The 18,056-nt window shown below is 43.5% G+C and overlaps 1 protein-coding gene across 1 annotated transcript in view; it reads left to right on the forward strand.

Moving 5' to 3' along the window:
* Positions 1-18,056, forward strand: part of SMYD2 (SET and MYND domain containing 2) — a 28,921-nt gene that overhangs the window by 9,262 nt on the left and 1,603 nt on the right. Inside the window, exons 3-11 of the mRNA XM_048057473.2 lie at positions 683-793; positions 2,444-2,504; positions 5,083-5,207; positions 8,742-8,809; positions 10,592-10,694; positions 12,985-13,095; positions 14,768-14,888; positions 15,500-15,674; positions 17,059-17,167. Coding sequence (XP_047913430.1) covers positions 683-793; positions 2,444-2,504; positions 5,083-5,207; positions 8,742-8,809; positions 10,592-10,694; positions 12,985-13,095; positions 14,768-14,888; positions 15,500-15,674; positions 17,059-17,167 — 984 coding nt within the window. The remainder of the gene's footprint in view (positions 1-682; positions 794-2,443; positions 2,505-5,082; positions 5,208-8,741; positions 8,810-10,591; positions 10,695-12,984; positions 13,096-14,767; positions 14,889-15,499; positions 15,675-17,058; positions 17,168-18,056) is intronic.

Here is an 18,056-nt window from a genome sequence, read left to right on the forward strand (position 1 = left end):
GGAAGTCTGTAGGGTGCAAAAAGCCAGTGGCTTGTGCTATCCCTCCAAGTTTTATCGCATGCTGAGCTAGGAGTATACTGTACGTTCTTAACGAAAATGAGTTTGTCTTTGTAAGTGTGTTTTTGTTGCCCAGCTGTAATCTTATTCTACAACATTTAAGGAAAAAAAATCTGGTAATTCTATTCAGTAAGTCTGGTTTTGACCTTACATATACTCATTCGTAGTGATTGTGAATCCATTGACTTCAGACACATTACTCCTGATTACACCAGGGTCATGTCATAATGAGGGGCCAAGGTATTAAATGGAAATGAACCCAATAAAGCCATCAAGCTTAGACCTACTCTGTCCTCACATGCTTGATCTGAACAATAAGAACTGGTGATTTATAAATCATGTTGTCTGTTTGCTTCTTCACCATTTAATTCTTTTTTTCCGTTGAATAAATGAAGATGTTCTGACCTTAGCTCATCCCTTGTGAATTTGTTTGAAAAAAGCAGGATAGCTGTACCCCTCCAATGTGACTCAAGCTTTTGTTCAGAATTAGTGAGCGTCATCTTATTTTTTTAAAGGAAACACATTTTACTTGACCTCCAGGATCTGGCGGGACTTGCTGTATCCTCTTTTTCATCACTTTATCTTCACGGCCTATTTTTTGACAAATATTTTTCTACCTTTGCAGAAGGAAGACTGGCCAATGCACAAGCTGGAGTGTTCCGCCATGTGCGCTTTTGGGCAGAATTGGAATCCCTCGGAGACTGTGAGGCTGACGGCGAGGATCCTTGCCAAACAGGTGAGCAGAAGGCTGGGCTTGGGAGGTGCGTTCCTACTCCGGGTGCCAGGGAAGGCAGGAAGATGAAAATTGACCTACAGTAACTGTCCCTGCAAAGCACATGCCTGCTGGCTTCCTGTGTACAGAGGGGTGTAATACAGAGCACGAACAGCTGAACGAGAGCACCGTCAAACCGCTGCAGCAGTGTCAGGGCCATCCTGGTAGTCAGCTGCAGACTGATGGGAAGACAGTGAAATGCCAGTGAGGTTTTAAGCGGTACAGCTATAGCTTGTCACCAAGGTAATGGCTGAACAGAGTCCAGTGAAGTTGACTGCTAAGTTTCACGATGTGCACGGTGTTTCAGCCTCTGTTCTGGTAGATGGGAGCTCGTGGTGACACGTGTGGAACAGCACCAAAGCCGTGCTGGTGGCAGAGAGAGAAGAATGAGCCTTGGTGGTGCATGTGGTTAAAGTCTGAGGAATGCTCCCAGTGTTGCCTCTCTGCAAGCAGATATATCTTCATGAAGCAGTTGTGTGTTGTACTATTTTTCAGCTATAACTCTGTAGCACTGTACTCTATTATGCCCCATGCATTTGTGAGTCAGCAACACCTCTGAGACACTCAGGTGTCAATGTTTACCATTACTGGAGTTCACTGATGAAAAATGGAGACTGAAAGAGAAACCTCAGGCTCTTGGTCTTTGGCGAGAAAGAACGTTAGTAGTAAGGCAGTGGGACTGCAATGTCAACAACCGTTTCAGCGTTCCTCACTATATGGAAACTGAGGATAACACAGGTCCTTACAGCGAGGGAAAGGATCCATGAGTTTCAAGGTTATTACACTGTGTGTCTTTGTAGAGCTCTAAACTCTCTCCGCAAAAACAAATCCTCTTTGAAGCATATTTGTGTGATTGAGGTCTGCTTATGTGACAAGGGCGACCTGGATATTGTATGTAGTGAGGATTTTGGTGGCCTGCTGGGAAGGTAGCTGCTCTACTTGCTGTGTGTGCCGATGCGTGTGTGAATGTATGTGTGTGTGACTTAATTAAAGCATGGTTTAGTGGTGATCCACAAACAAAATCGAATGTTTAATGACAAAAAGTCATTGGAATAAATTTGTGCTTTTATTGCTTACAGGGAGGGGGGAGAACCCTACATGTCATATAAAAGCTAAATATGCAAACCATAGTCCCTGAACCTCAGCTGCTGGGCCACCTGCAAAGCCATATTTAATGGCCAAGATTACAAAGAAGTGGCCTTAGGCCAACAATGGAGCATTGCTTTTGAACTCTGTCAACAGCCAGTTTATTCACTTTCCTCAAAGCAAAGCCTGTCTCCTGCCTGCTTGCTATTGTTAGCAGCTTTCTGGGTGTCTAGAACAAAGCAAATGACATATTTAAAATACTGTTCAGTTTATGTATATAAATTTGATAGGAGTTAATCTTTGGCTGCCTAATTTGGTGCAGAGCGAATATTGCTGTGGCTTTACTAAGGGCAGTCCATTTAACTCATTGCTGGTTGACTTCTATAAATTCCATACATGTGTGGATTTGAGTTATTGTTTGATTTACAGGTAAGAGTTCCCAGCTTATAAAGAACAGACAAAAGCGCCTAATTAGAAACATTAAAATATTTTCTTGTTGTTGCTTTTTTTTTTCCTCCTTATTGCTAGAAAACTCACCCTGAAAAAACGCAGTCAGAGAAGCTGCTTGCTGTAAAAGAGTTTGAGTCACGTAAGTAAAAAAGGCTTGCAGGTAAACAGTTATTTATATTCATGTTTGCTTTACCCCTTTCTCCCCCTCCATCAAAACCTTTCAGAGCATCTGAATTATTTTTTTTTTTTTGAGAAAGGGGTAAACAAAGAGAATCGTGGTTCCTAGTTTTTTTGAAAGTGTAGTGCTCTTATTTCTTCTTCTCTCTCTCTCTTTTTTTTTTTCTCCCTTGGCTGCTTGTGGGGGTTGTGAAACAAGGGTGAAAACGTAGACAGAATTAATTATGTAGCATACATCCATCTCATGGCTTTTCTGGTACTCTAGTGTCTTTTGAGAATTGTAATGTTGTAAAATTAAAATAGCTGGTATTTGTTACCAGGAGGCATAAAATCAGAGACAGCACAGTTGCTTGATGGTGACAGTGACTAAGGGGCTAATTGCAGAACCCTCTGGACTGTGCTTCAATATCTGTCACTGCCAGTCAAATCTGACATGTTATATGTGATTGTGTTGAAATTCCATGTCCTAAGTGTTCCAAAATAATCCAAGGAAGGAGATGAGGCAATGGCTTGCTTTTAACTGGAAGGCTACTCTTCACGTCCTGTGAGGCAGTTAGAAATTGAGCAACTAGGGGACTAGTAACTGTCCTGGCATAGTTTTCACTGGTCTGTCATTTCTCTTTCTTGGTGCTGAAGGCAATATACAAGGAGACAATAGGTTTGTGTGTTCACAGTTCTCACTGATGGCTTCCAAAACCCTTTGTAAAATGCTGAATAAATGCAGCCATTGCTAGAACCTGAGGTAGCAGAGTAACCAAATACAGCAAAATTACAGCTTTATTTGCTTCCTGTACGAAACCTTCCATCACAGCTCTTGAGACAGCTGGGGAAATAAGGGCGAAAAGTGCCAATGTTTGCCTAAGGCAAGGATAATTTTTGCAGGTAGCTTAGTAAGCGTGAGGTTGGGGAAGATGGGTAAGTGCTGAAATAATTTCTCTGTATTCTTCTGTGTTGCAGCGTGTCTTCAATAATGTATTAATTTGGGAGCTAAAAGGCTGAAGTGTGTGGTTGTTTTTTTTTTTTTTTTTTTTTTTTTCTGTTGCAATGTCTCCCTTGTCCTCTAGGAGCCCTTGTTTTGTTTCTTTTTTGCTAGTAAGATTCCCCTTACTCTTTCTGCCCTTTGACTCTCCTCTCACCACACTTTTGACGTGTTCAGGATTAGCCTTACTCTTCATAACAACCTGCACAGGAGAGGAAAAGGCACCTGGCTTTCAGCTGGAAGCTGAAATCTATTATTTCTGGCTTGTCCTAATTATCATCAAATTGTTGCATTTCATTTCTCCCAATATTTTTGGTGACCCTCACTCACATCTGCTCTTACAAATCCTTTCCCCCTTTTTCCACTGTTATGCACCCTTTTCTCTTCCAGCATGTATTTCTCTCTACTGGTACTTTGAGCTGAAGAGGGGAAACTGATGTGAAACTCTCCCATCAGCTGAGAGTTGATGTGCTCCCTTAGAGCACGAGAGAGCTGGTGGCCCTGCTTCTATGAGAAGGAGTATGTGGAAAACCTTTCCAGTACTCTGCTCCTGAGGCAAAAAGGGCCTAAGGGAAAGAAGGAACCAGGAGTTACCATCTTGCTCACTCCCCATGGACCAGGCATAAAAGGGTCCTGTGGGCCACAGCTTTGGCTAGAACTTGTCAGTGGCCTGAGGGTAAATCTCCAAACAAACCCCTAAGGGAATACAGTTGGCAGGTGTGCCAGGACATGTCCCTGATGTTTCTGCCATCTCCTGTTATCCTCATACACCTGCAGATCAAACGCTCCTCCTTAACAATCACCCTCCAGCCCACAGAGACACGAGTGTCTCAGGCACTTAAATCCTGAAGCGGGTGCCTGCAGTAGGTCAGGTAGGTTGCCCTCCCAGACACACTCGTGTTATCCCCCTCTTATTGTAAAGGGAATCCTGGTGACGAGCCCCAGTGTTAATTGAACATCAGCCTTCATTAGGTCCCTGTCACACATGGGCCTCTGTGCCAGGAAAGGCCACGTCCTTTAAAAGCAGGGATAAGCAGCTTTCCTTTGCAGGAGCCTGGCCTGGTTTAACTCATTAAGATTAGGTCTGTATGAGGACCTTTTCCTTGTGTAAAGTGTGTTTTAAGAAGTGTGACATCGAGGGTAACTTCATACCACAGTGGATGGGACCAGGTAGCTCATAAGACTGGGGCAGACTGCTGACAGTACCCACGGTAGATGTGCTTATAGAGGGCCTGGGATTGCTCATCTGCTTGCTGGGGTTAACAAATGCCTTTTAAACAATGTAACACTTTGCCCAGCAGAGATAAATTCATGTCCAATTACCTGTTAATATAAAGGTGTTAGAAAATGTTTTTTAATCTTGCATGTTCTTGTACTGCACGTGTGGCCTTGGCAGAAGAAGCATCGCATTTATGGAAGAACAGATGCTTCTTGTGGTACTTCCAAGCAGCTTTTCCTTGAGGGGTTTCTGTTTAAGTCCAGGCTTGTTCTAACTTAAGCCTTGCTGCAGTTCTTGGGGAGTGTTCCTGTTACTGAATTGGAATGTATTCTTTGTCCACAGACCTTGACAAACTAGACAATGAAAAGAGAGAGCTGATTCAGAACGACATTGCTGCTCTTCATCACTTTTATTCAAAGCACATGGAGTTCCCTGACAATGCTGCCCTTGTAGTTCTCTTTGCACAAGTAAGTTGGCTAGATCGCAGTCTGCTCAGGTTGGTGGCACTGTAGGAGTTCAGCCTCTCTGAAAGAGGCAAAATCTTAATGGCAATGGAGGTGATAGCTCTTTGCTTGTTTCGGGGAGAGCTGAGTGTGCTTGATGGCAAAGGTGCACTTCTGTGGCCAGAAGCAGCTGGACATCTCCAGTTTCAGTAGTGAGGGGAGAGATTCTTGTCTGCAGACTTCTTTATGAGATGCTTCTCAAACATTGAAGAAAAGGAGAAACAGCCCGTAACAGACCCTGTAAAGTTAGGCTGTGGGCCAAGCACAGTGCAGCTGTTGTTGGACATGCACAGAAGGCTGCTGGGTTGAGACCCTGTGAAGGCAGAATCCTTTCAGGCTTCCTTTGTGGAAATTCTTGCTGGTCAGGCCATCGTTGTGTTTGACCTTCACAGGGAGTAAACTTCAGAGAACTGGGAAGAGCAGACTGAAATTTTATCTGACGCATGGCTTTTAAATACAACCAGTTAGCTTGGTCATCTGGAGAGATGAAAGAAAGGCAGGATGTCTTGTTAGATAAGTTCACCTCTTTTCTCTCACCTAATTTTCATCCACATCTAAACCAAACATAGTGGGTGGAATAACACACCAGTGAATGCTGGAAGATACATCTTCTTCTTTTTCTCATGTTCTTCAAAATAAGCTAGTTTTATACTTAAACCTCGGAGTAAAAAGTTTGAGATGTGGCTAAATATTGGCTGCTGTAATAAAAGCTGAGATGACACAACCCTCTGCACGTAGGCAGGCATGCATCAATAAGGAGGCACCATTACTATTACCTTAATGCTGGTACTGTTGTGCTGTAGGGGAATGATTCTTCAGCATGTTTAGCATCTGCTCATCATTTATTTAGTTGTTCCAAGCTGTACATTTCCCTTCAATTACAACTTTTTTTTTCTGTTTTAAAGACTTTGGAATTTATATTCGTTAGAAGGATACTCTAAAGAAGTTTCATTCAGTTTCTTGCAGTGTTTCTGTGTAGTTTTGCTAAATGTAGCCAAAATCCCCAAGGGTTAAGTTATTTTTTATAAAATGAGTTTCCCTTCACGTCCTGTCCTGGACCAGCTCCATCAGATCGTGGTACTTTGACTACTGTGAGGTGCTGACTCCTAGATCTGGTATTCCATCCAGTCTTCCCTCTGGGTGCTTAATGTCACCTTTAGGTGTCACCTTGAGCTCATCTTCATTATAAGGCAACTATCTGTGACTGTGGACATTGATTTTTTTTTTGAACTAAAACCTCCAAAGATCACCTGGATATTCCTCAAAGGTGTTTTACAGGACACAGCTTTTTGAGGTTTTGGCTCTAGCACACATATTTCTGGAAGAGGAGGCATGTCTGTACTTGATAATATACAAACACGTTTTGTAATAATTAGTCAACCTGAGCTAAAAGCAATAGTTGGATACGGTGATGATCCTTTGTTTTGCTTCAGCAGTTTCTCTGGCCCCGTGGTGTTTACTTTGCTGCTTCATTCATCGTTCGTTCTTCCTGTGGCACAGAGCAGTTGTTTGGGACTATGGCACCTCTGACTTCTTGTGCACTGCTTTTTGTGGGCTCGGTCTGGTGTTGCTGCTTACCAGCACAGCTAAGGCATAGCTGGTCTTCCTGCATGGAGCAAAGATTCTTGTCCAAACCATTCTAGTCTTTCCTAGTCCCCAGAGAGAAGAGAGTGCTGTTTTTATCATTCCACTCTTTTCTGTCCCTGTGGAATTTAACACTTGAGACTGTGTCACTTTACCTTCTCAGTCCCATCTCATCATATTCTTCAAAAAGTTTCCCTCTTGTCTCATGTTCCAGTGTCTCATCCTCTCCTTTTGAGCCTCTCTTTGCACATGTCCTTGTTCCACCTTTGGGAACAACCTTGAGCTCTACTTCTCTCACTTAAGTCTCCTGCTCCCTCTACATTGCCTTTTTTAGTCATGCATTCCTCTGGTGAAAACAGGGCTATCTCATCCCTTCTAATTGTTCCTCATGTGTCATTTCTGGTATGATGCATTCAAGAAGTGGGTTGTCTCTGGCTTACTGGAGGGGAGTTGATGATAACTCACGACATATTTTTAAATATTTTCCCGTGATTCAGAACCACCAAGCTGTTTGCTATGTCAGCCTTTGTAGCCTTATGTTCTTACTTGCTGTTGATACAATCTTTCTCTCCTATTGTTTTTGTATTCAGCAATTACATTTTGGTTTGGGTTCAGGTATGCTCACGCGTTGGCTAGCGCGGTAGCATGCTCATCTTGGGAGACAAGGAGCCTTTGGATGCTGCCTTGCTAAAAATAGAATAAAGATCAGGTAAAGATACCAAAAAGCACTGATGAGTGAATCAGAGAAACAGGACGCTTAACTGCAGACTCATCCTAAGCAATTCGTACCTGAGGGGTGGCTTTGGGAAGTATCTGTGTATTTCTAAAATTCAGTCTGACTTGCATTCCAGCTTGTGGAGCAAAACATTGCTGGTAGTGCTTGTTTTCAGCTCCTGCCCTTCCAGAGCAAGTCCTTACACTGTACTTGATTGAATGTGCCTTTGCCCATTATAGCTTCAGCTGGACTTACCATGTGACAACAGCTGTTTTAGTGCCTTTCTGGCAGTGCTGTCAACATTTTGAGGATCGTAGGGAGATGCTCAATCGTAGGTGTGGCTGGAGTTCTCTTTGTGCTGGCAGATATGTGACTTGCAGTGGAAATGGAACAGAGTACTTGCTTGAGGTGCATTTAAGTCACACAAAGCTGAAACTCTGGTAAGATTCCCTTGAACTTAGTGAGGATAGAACTGGAGAACACTTTAACAGGAGAACTGCTTGAATCTATAAGAAAGATAAATGAACAAGCTTTTTGTCCTCTGATTAAATTAGTAATAGACTTCCTCACACATTCTTTCCTTTTTCTGTCCCCTTCTCTGTCTATATGAGGTTCCAGTCTTTCTCACTCCCTTTATTGCTCTTCATGTGTGCTTTAGCTGATACATAGTTTTGACCAGATGACAGTGTCATTGTGCCAGGTCTCTGTAACATATGCTCCTTCAGAGCTCTGTGCTGCCCTAGCCTGGCTGAGTTTGCTGCTGTCATCCCTGCCTTGTGCCTTGCATGTGTAGTTCTGCTGAGGCCCCTTACCTGCAATGGCCAAGTGAAGTCTTCTTGCTCTGTCAGTGTCACATTTGACTTTGTGTTTGCAGTGGTCTGCTTTGTCTGACACTGTTTGCAGCACTTTTTGCAAGCCTCGTTTCTCTTGATTTGCCTTCCAAGGTGTAATCCCTTAGATGTTGAGTCCCGAGCAGGCACAAGTATTGGGCTTTACAGTCCTGCACATTCCTTTGGATAGGGATTTGGTCCTCACTTCACTTTTTGAGATGTCATGTAGCTTCTCTGTGAGTACTGGTGAGGGGTAAAGAAAATCATAAACAAATAGCTGCCACTGACTTTGGAGTCTGAGAATGTGATGTGAGTGTGGAGCACTAAGCTGACCAGAATCTGAGCTAGTCTCTTCCTCTTTTTCCTTAGGTTAACTGTAATGGCTTCACGATTGAAGATGAAGAACTCTCTCATTTGGGATCAGCCATATTCCCAGAGTAGGTTGAGTTTAATATTTTTAAAAATAAAAGTAACTTACTTAAAACAAACAGAAATTCTTATTAATTCTTCTAGATTTGTATTGAAATAAATTTAATCAAACATTTAATATTAATTTACATTTAATATTAATGTGTCTTGTTTAAAGTATGCTAACTAATAAAGTTCAGCTAATGATTTGCAGCAGTTTTGCTTTAAAATCTGGTAAATTGTTAAAATTGCACTTGCAATTTGTTTTGAAGTACTTAAGCTTGGATTGTGAACTATATGCAGGCTGGTAGGAAACAATGGCTTACTTGGCAGATTCTGGACAGGGACATCAAGTAATGATCAAAGCAAAATGAAAAGGCTTGCAGGTGACTTGCTCTGTTCACAGCTTTCTGTTTTGGCTGGATATAATCCTTCACCTGGTGTTCTCGGAACAACATCCCTTCTACCTTTGTTCCTTTGCAAACAGTAAATCCCTTTCAGAAATTCTTTCAAGCCTCCTCAGATGTTTTTAAAACTGCCATGCTTTATGTTGCTATGACAGTGGAAAAAATATGTACAAGCTCCTCAGCTTTATAAATAAACTGCAGATGTTAAGCGTTAACTGCAGTTTGTGAACTGGGGAGCACAACTCTCTCTGAGGCTGAGGAACCTTTCTTCTGTTTAAGTCGGTGCTTCCCTCTTAACACTGGAGCAAAGGAGGATGGTTTCTGCCCCTGCTCTTTGCAAACCCCACGCTGAAAGCACCGCCACTCTGCTTATGTCGACTTCCTCGTGAGGCATGGGTTATTAGCAGGTTATCCGTGCCAAAGCAGCCTGAAACTGAAAGGTGCCCAATTAGAGCAGGACCTGATCTGCTGTACACAGGTGGTTGGTAGGTAGTCCTAGCTTCACAGATCGTCCTTCTTTGGGAGGGTCTGTCTGCAGTTCTTATCCCTGAGCTACAGACTGGAAATAGATTCCCCAAATCCTGCCCAGGATCAGAGTCGTGGTGGGGAGAGAAGAATATTAAACCAGGAATTTCTGGAATCATGTCCAACACCTTTGTAAAGGCTCAGCGTCTGAGAGCCACATCCTTCCTACTTAGCAGTTATGCCTGTGAGCTAAGAAGACTGAAGACACGATTATTATTTTGGTAGATAGGAAGAGAAATAATTAAAATTAAACATTTTATCTCAAGTAAGCAACAAATTACACTTCCAAGGTTGGTAGCATGGCAGAGTACTTTTCTCTAGCAGACTGAGTTTTTGTGTAACTTGTGTGCTTGTACAACAAACAAACAGACCTCCTCCCTCCCACTTTAAACAAGGAGGTTGGTTCTTTGCACAGAAGCCAGCTAAAATGTTAATGCTGATCTTAAGTTATGATGCAGCAACTGACTTCTGTTTTCCTGTATTGTCCCATTTCTTTTTCATTAAATGGGTTTCTCTTTCTTTCTCCTCTAAGGAAAACAGGTGCCTAAATAGGTTATTGACAGTTACGCTGTGCAAATACCCCATCAGCTGTACTGTAGCACCCTAAGAATGGGAAAATAATAACTCGTCTTGTCCTGCAATAATAAGATCTTAAAATTGTAATGATTCATTAGCATAGCCTTTCTCCATATCATTAGGATAAAAACCAGCACAACAGATTTTCCCAAGGTTACCTTGATGTTAAGTCTCAATAAAAACAGCTTGCAAAGAGAGACTGACTCAGTCTTTCAGACTTGTTTGTTTTGTGAAGTGGTGCTTAACTTTTTGCCTGTTGCTTTTGGTGAGGTGGAAAAAAGGTTTACTTTTCCGCTTTTACAGTGTTGCATTGATGAACCATAGCTGTTGCCCAAACGTGATTGTAACTTACAAAGGGACCTTGGCTGAAGTCAGAGCTGTTAGAGAGATTGAGCCTGGAGAAGAGGTAAGTGCACTATGTTTGAATGTATTAAGGTACTATGTATGCATGCATCCTAAAAACAGGATCCATCCTGCTTTTCAGTCTTCATTCCAATTAGATGACAATTTAATAACGAGGGGGAAGGATCTTTTGTTTCTCAGAGAAGCCTAAGATGTTGTTTTAGAAAAGTTGGGTGGCTCTGGAGACCTGAAGTGATTCTAGGAGGCAGTATCCTATTTTGTGCTGAAACCAGGGAAGGGCACTTGCAGCAGTCACTGCGTATGCCAGCCTCTGTCTCAGTTTACCCACCTGTAAAAGGAGGGTTAATTTGCTGATGTTTGGCTGCTGCTTTGAAATTTCAACATCAAAGAAAACTGTTACTGCTGTAATCGTTCCCAGTATAATGATAATGCAATTGAAGCCAGAATAAACAAGGTAAATGGGGACAGATAAGTCCTCTGACTTGGAAATCTCCTGTTTTGTGCATGCTCTCTCCAGCGATACCACCTCAGCAGAGTTTGGTGGTGTAGTCCCAGAAGAACAAGAGTGTGTTTTTAGCTGGAGCACGCCTGAACAGTGATGGATAAATAAGACCCTGGTCTCAACTTTCTCAGTCAAATATTGGGCTTGACAGGGAGTCTTCAGCAGCAGAGCTTCTTTTTGCTTTAATGACAAATATATGTTAGGTAGAGCTGGGGAGGATACTCGTGCATCCGCATGGGATGAAAATACCAAACGTTCTCTTTGGGGATGGAGTTTGCGTAGAATTTCATTGCGTGTCATTCACTAATGTTAACCTAGCAGGCAAGGTTAATCCTGATCAAAATAAGTTCAGAGTTGATTTTGATAACTCTAACCAATTTCTGCAGTATGTAACAGTAGTTTGCGAGAAGGGTTGGGGGTGGTTGTCCTGGATTGCAGCTGTTCACCCCTATGAGCAAAGCGAGTTTAATTGCTGGAGCCAGGGGTGACTCAGGTGAGCAACTTCTCTGCTGTTAGTACGATTTGACTGTGGTGTTGGCAGTCACTACACGTGCACTGTGGTAATGGACAGGGACTAGTCTCCGTTTTGGAGCTTTCCAGTGGAATCTCAAACGTTTTCAGCAGTTTTGGGGAGTGCTTACTGTGAGAGGTGTAAATGAGCATTTTATCTTGCTTGGCATTTTTTTTTTTTTTGGTTGAATTGTGCCTAGAAGCTGCATCAGTTCTACAGGCTTTCATCGCTTTTTAGCAGTTGCTCTTTTGACGTGTAAGAATTTTTTTAAAGTGGACCCGTTATTCTGCCTGGGCTCTGCGCAGTCTTATGGGCTGTGTCTCCATCTTCAGGTTCAACATAGCCACTGCATCAGGAATTTTTGAAGTGTTTGCTGTAAATGCAGTTCTGCGTTTCTCGTGCTTTGAAAGCAGGGAAGGGAGGAGAGGAGCGTGGGGGAAAATGTGAGATCACACTGAGTAAGATTAGGAACATATGCAATGTGAAATTACACATACATTTTACTTTCAAATAACTGAAAGTGGATAAGTGAAACTAAAACTGCTTCTCGGTCCGCAAAATGATCAACTGCAGCGTGCATATGGCATGTTTCTTGGGGGAGATGTCATTTAAAAACAGCATTGAAGCTAGTTGCAGGGGTTCTTTTCTGAAGGTCGTTGAAATAGAGGAACACTTAAGAATAGTGTATGTGAAGGGCCTTTAAAATGATCAAAAGCAGGTTTTCTTTGCTTTAAAATGTTGCCACTGAAGTAAATCTGATATTCATTCTCCTAGAACTGGAGCGCTGGGCCTCTCTTATTTTCAGAGATCTGAAGGTCTTCTCCCAAGTTTCTAAAGCTTCCAGTGGCTGCTGTTGCCCCAATTTTTGTCACTTTTCAGAAGGAAAAATTTGAGACTCTAGCCTCCAAAAAACCAGGCCACTGTAATTTTTTTCTAGGCTGGATACCTGGAATCATTATTTTACTTCTGAAAAGTCGGCGTCTCTTTGTAGTTTGACAGGAGCCTGAGATTTATGGTGTGATAGCTTCCTTATCCACACCTGAATCTTGCTGTCCTGGGTTGAAGCCAGGGTAATATTTGAGGGAAATTCCATAATGAATAGAAAAGGAAACACTTGTCTGTCAGATTGCACTTACAAATGGCAACTCCTGATGCTGCCGAGAGGTTTGGAATGTGAGGGGGAAAAGGCAGGGGAGGTGGCTGCAGGGAGTCACAAGTTGTGTCAGTGTGTGGTTGTCATACTAAGTATGATTTCCACTGAACTGGTAGATATATATATTTATACTGCTTTTCACTGGCTACTGTGTTTTTACCGTCTAGGTTTTTACCAGCTATATTGACCTGCTGTATCCCACCGAAGACAGAAATGAACGGTTAAAAGACTCCTATTTCTTCAGTTGTGATTGCAGGGAGTGCACTACAAAAGAAAAGGTAATAAAATTGGATAAAACGGATGTGAAATATGCTTCTGACTCTCAGGGCACTACCCAGGTCCTTAGATGTAATATGGTTTAATTAAATTTTGGAAAGTAGGGTAGTAGAGAGGGGACATGGTTTGGGTTTTCTGTCTGTAAGACTTTGTGCCACTCGTTATTTCATGATGTGTAAATCATGACACGTCAGGAAATTTCCTGTTAGATGCTTATTTAAAGTCGAGCTACAAAGTGAAGATGAGTATTTTGTTAGAAGTAGATAATTATACGGTGTTGATGCTACCTGGCCAAAAGAATTTAGCTCCGGACTGAGTTTTCTCAGAAAACTACACGTTTTCTCCTTCCTCTTAGGGAACCTTGCTTGGAGCATTTCTGGGCTCCTGTTTGGCACAGAGTCCTGCTGCAGTCCCTGTTTGGGACATCTCAGTCCATTCTAGGTGACATTGTGTGATATTGCTGGGTAATTTGGAGACCCAGCAGCACCTGCAGAATGGGCTTTCCTGCAGTGGCATCGTGCCATTCTTATCCTGGGTCACAGCCCCTCGTGATGCACAGGCCAGTTCTGTGTTCAGTAGGCATCGCTTGGTGCCCTTCAGGGGACAAAGGCAAACATGCAGACGGTGTTCCTTAAAACTAGGTGTCAGTTACTTAGATTAGGAAAATTGAGCTTCGTGCTGCTCATCTGTCATTTCAGTCAAAGTAGGTTGTCATAATCCCGATCCCTACATTCCAGGTATTTCCCCCCCTTTCACAGAGGTGTCCATTTAAGAGTTGCTTCCCAAACTGATCAGACAACCATCTCCTTCCACTGAATGCTGTCTTCTTTTGTAACTTTTTTTCCAAATACTGCCCAATATTCTCGTTTGAGGCCATTCTGTTGATACTGTAGTTGTGTTTTTCCCCACAGCTACCTTGATAATTTTGCCACTGAGTTTAATGAAGCCAGGATTTCATCTGTGATTTCTAAGAACTTGCTACTCATGGAATCACCTATCACTCAGCCTCCTCCAGTTCTGGAAAGAGTTCACTGTAGCCCTCTCAGCTGACAGTTGAAATCATAAAGGATAAAAGAAATCTAGCAAGAGTGTGAGGCTTAAACAGCAAAAGATTGTCTCCAGATTGCAGCTGACTCTTCATGAAGTTGTAAGTTAGATAGAAAGATAAGAGTAAATGGAGCTGTCCAGCAGAAAGCTGGTATATTAACAACAAAATGTGCGGAAATGTGTTTTCATCTGTAGATATGAAGAATGCTTTTCTCTATTTAATATCATGCTATTTTCCACTGGACTATCACATTGTGGAAGGCCTAAGGTACTTGGGCTTTCCTAGCCTTAAAACTAAATTTATTTTAATCCTTAATCTCTTAGAAGCAGTGAAATTTCCTATGCAAAACTGTTTCCATCACAAAATTGAAAAGCTCTTGGATCTTTCAAAAAAGAAAGGGACCTCATGCAAGTAGAGAATGGCAAATGAACTGGAAAGCAGAGCATTCTAGGATTCCCAGCCAAGGCTTTAGAGAAAATTGCAGGTGCATGCTCTACCCTTGTTTTTACATTCTTTGAGGAGCTTAAGTTCCCATCTGTGTCTTTTTATTAATTTTGTGCAGCAGATGCACCTTTATTTGTAGGCCTTGGAACCTGCATTTATGACATCCACTGTGTTTCCTTCAGGATGAAGAGAAACTGAAAATCCGCAAGCTGAATGATCCTCCATCAGCAGAGACAGTGCGGGACATGATCAAATATGCCAGGAATGTGATTGAGGGATTCAGGCGAGCCAAACACTACAAATATATCCTTTGTCTCCCTGGCTTGGTGCGTGACCTAAAAAGCTCACCTGCTGGCTTGCTTCAGGAGTACCTGCAGGAGAAGCGCTGACCTTTAGAAGTTAAACGTGCCTCTGCCCTTTCCGTGTCTGAGGAGTTCTCCCCGCAGGCAAAGGGCAGTTTAATGCTGCAGGTGTGGGACTGTGAGGGCCTGGGTTTGTTCCCGTCTGTGCAGCTGGCAGTTTCTACTGGCGTGCCATACGGCTGTCCTCATAAAACAAGCCAGAGACTAGAACGAGCATGGGGAGGGGGTTGTTAGGACACGGTAATATTGCCTGATATAGAGTGCACGTGAGGCTGCAGGTATTGCTCATGGTCACAAGCCTACCTTTCCTAACTGGTGGGATGCAGACAAAAGTGCAGGATTTGGTGGGCCAGAAGCAGACCGGGCTGTCTGATGCCTGATTCAGTACCTGCTGCATGGGGAATTTCACTCCCCTTCTCTAATGCCATTGGAGAGAAAAGAGGACTTCTCAGAACTGTTCTGAACAAGGTCAAGGCATTTTCTTTTTGGCGCTACCAGGTAGCTGTCTGACCAGAAACAACCTATTCACTGGGTTCCTTGACTTCTTCGTACCTCCTAGTGAATTACTAGAGATTTGTGAGCTGAGCCTAGACAAGATGGGTGCCGTGTTTGAAGACAGTAATGTCTATATGTTACATATGATGTACCAGGCCATGGGTGTCTGTCTCTACATGCAGGACTGGGAAGGTGCGCTGCGTTATGGGCAAAAAATTATCAGACCATACAGGTAAATACGAGGCTCTTTTATTTTTTTTAATGCTCTAATTCTGTAATCTGAATAATTAAGACAAGTTTGGGCAGAGATCTCTTCTCTCAGTGAGAGAATACCTTTTGCATAAACATGCTACCCATGACATCACTTGAAAAAGAGTGTTTAAATTCTGCAGCAGACTTTGATACAATCAGAATACAGCCTGCAATATATAGTAAAAATATAACTTCAGTCTGAAGTTCTTGATAATATAAGTTTGGCATCATGGGCACTGTGCTAGTTCTGATTAGCTAGATAAATACTGCTGTTTTATTTATTTATGTATTCATTTATTTATTTATAATATATCCTCCTAATACTTCAGTAAAGCAGAGCTTCGAAACCCATCTGCAGCCTGTATTTTGTGTCGAGGCGTGGAGGCAGAGCCCGGGTGTCACAGTCAGCCCCCGGCCCTCCCTGCAGCAGCACGATGGAAAGCAGGGCCCTGTCCCGGGCTGGGGCCGAGCAGCAGAGGGAGCTGGAGCCGAGCTCAGCTCCTCTGCTCGTGGCTGTGTTGGTGCCCCGACGGCCCTGATCTCGCTGCCCTGGAGCTGCAGGCATGGGAGAAGGGGCAGGCTGGAGCCCTGTGTGGAGCAGGGCAGCGCACAACCTCTGCAGGAAAAAAATACTTTTTCTGATGAATTTCTGGTGCTTTTACAGCAGTGGTGTTACTCATTAGAGCCAGCCCGTTTGGTGCTGCGTTTGGTCCTGCCGTGCATCTCCCCGGCAGATCCTCATCTTGGGCCTCGACTTCCCTGCCAGCTGGGGGGGCGCGAGTCGAGCTCTCCCTCCGGAGCAGCCGCCAGCGTCGAGTCACAGATCACTTGGCAGAGGGCGGCGATACAAAGAACGAGCCAGAGCTTTCTCCCCGGGGACTCGGTGCCATTTATCTTCCCTGGGACTTGCCCAGCTCTGCTGGCCCGGCGCCTGGCATTCCAGGTCAGCTCTGCCGAGCCGCGCTCCGCTAGCTCCGCGCGCCGCCAGCAGCGCTGAACGGTTCGAGCTGCTGGGGACCTCGCTGCCCACTGGGGACCGACGGCTGTGGAATAAGCAGAGCTGCTTCTGTGGGTGCAGGGTGAAAACCAGCAACAATGCTGTCTTTTTCTGTAGCTGGCTGGATTAAAGCTGGTGGCAGAAAGTCACTGCCATCTGACAGCTGCGGCGGGGCATATGGTAGTTTCGGTTCAGTTCCCCAGTGACAGGCATCCCCGGCCCAGAAACACTTGGCGCTGGCTCCTGGCAGCCGCAGCGCTGGGGCTGAGCAGGGAATGGGCCGGGGCAACGAGAGGCAGGGAGGGGGCTGGGGGAACGCTCCGCCACTGCCAGGTTTGATAAAGTTGACTTTCCTTCTCTCTTGCAGTCAGCATTATCCCGCCTACTCGCTGAACGTGGCCTCCATGTGGCTGAAATTAGGGAGGCTGCACATGGCGCTGGAGAACAGACCGGCTGGGGTTAAGGCCCTGAAGAGGGTATCTCCTGCTTCCTTCGTTAATAACACCAGTTTGGGCATGGAATCGCTGAAACACGATGTGCTGCTCTGACAATCGGCCTGGCCTGGCTGAAAACACAGCACGTGTTAATCTATTTGCTTGCAGGAATTTTGGCTCAGTTTCGATTTTTCCAAGATTGGATTATGGGCCTGTTCTCTCATACGAGGGACCGTATCTTTTGACAGTGGACTTCCACTGCAGCACTTGGAGGGAGTGTTATCCTAAAACATTTGTTACACATTCTTCTCTGAGCTAGAGCTGTACTAGTGTAAATGAAGCAGAACTCTGGCTTCTCCTGCCTTGCAGGGTACGGACAGGAAGAAATGTTTGGTTCTTATAAAAGGCACACAGTGTTTCATTGATGCCTGCGATTCCTATGTCCAAGTTAAACTAGGCATGCTTTTGGTGGTTGTTTGTTCTGGAACCAATTTATTTTTAAATAGTTGAAGGGAATTCAATGCATATGGTAATGCTGAGATTGGCAAATACAGCATTTGTTTTTTTACATTTTTCTTCACCCCTTTTTATTAACCTGTTCCTTATTCTTTAGGTTTTGGTTCTTTTTTTTTTAATTACTGTTAGTCTGTACCATGTTTCTTGACTTTCTTCCCCTATTGCTGTTGGACAGAAGTTTATTTTAGTTTCTTAAGTATCAGTGACTACTGTAGCATATAATGGCTTAGTGTGGAATGCCATGGTTTTGGGGCTTTTTTTTTTTTTTTTCCTTTTTAGATGCTGGCAAGTTTTTAGCCAGCAATAACAAAGCCATACAGCCATGGTGAAAGATACAGTATATATGCTCTAAAATGTAACCATCACCTAGTTTAAAATTAGCAGAGGTTTTTCTTCACTGTGGTGTTCAAGGTTT

The sequence above is a fragment of the Anser cygnoides genome, chromosome 3 (genome assembly GCF_040182565.1).
Source record: "Anser cygnoides isolate HZ-2024a breed goose chromosome 3, Taihu_goose_T2T_genome, whole genome shotgun sequence".
NCBI lineage: Eukaryota > Metazoa > Chordata > Aves > Anseriformes > Anatidae > Anser > Anser cygnoides.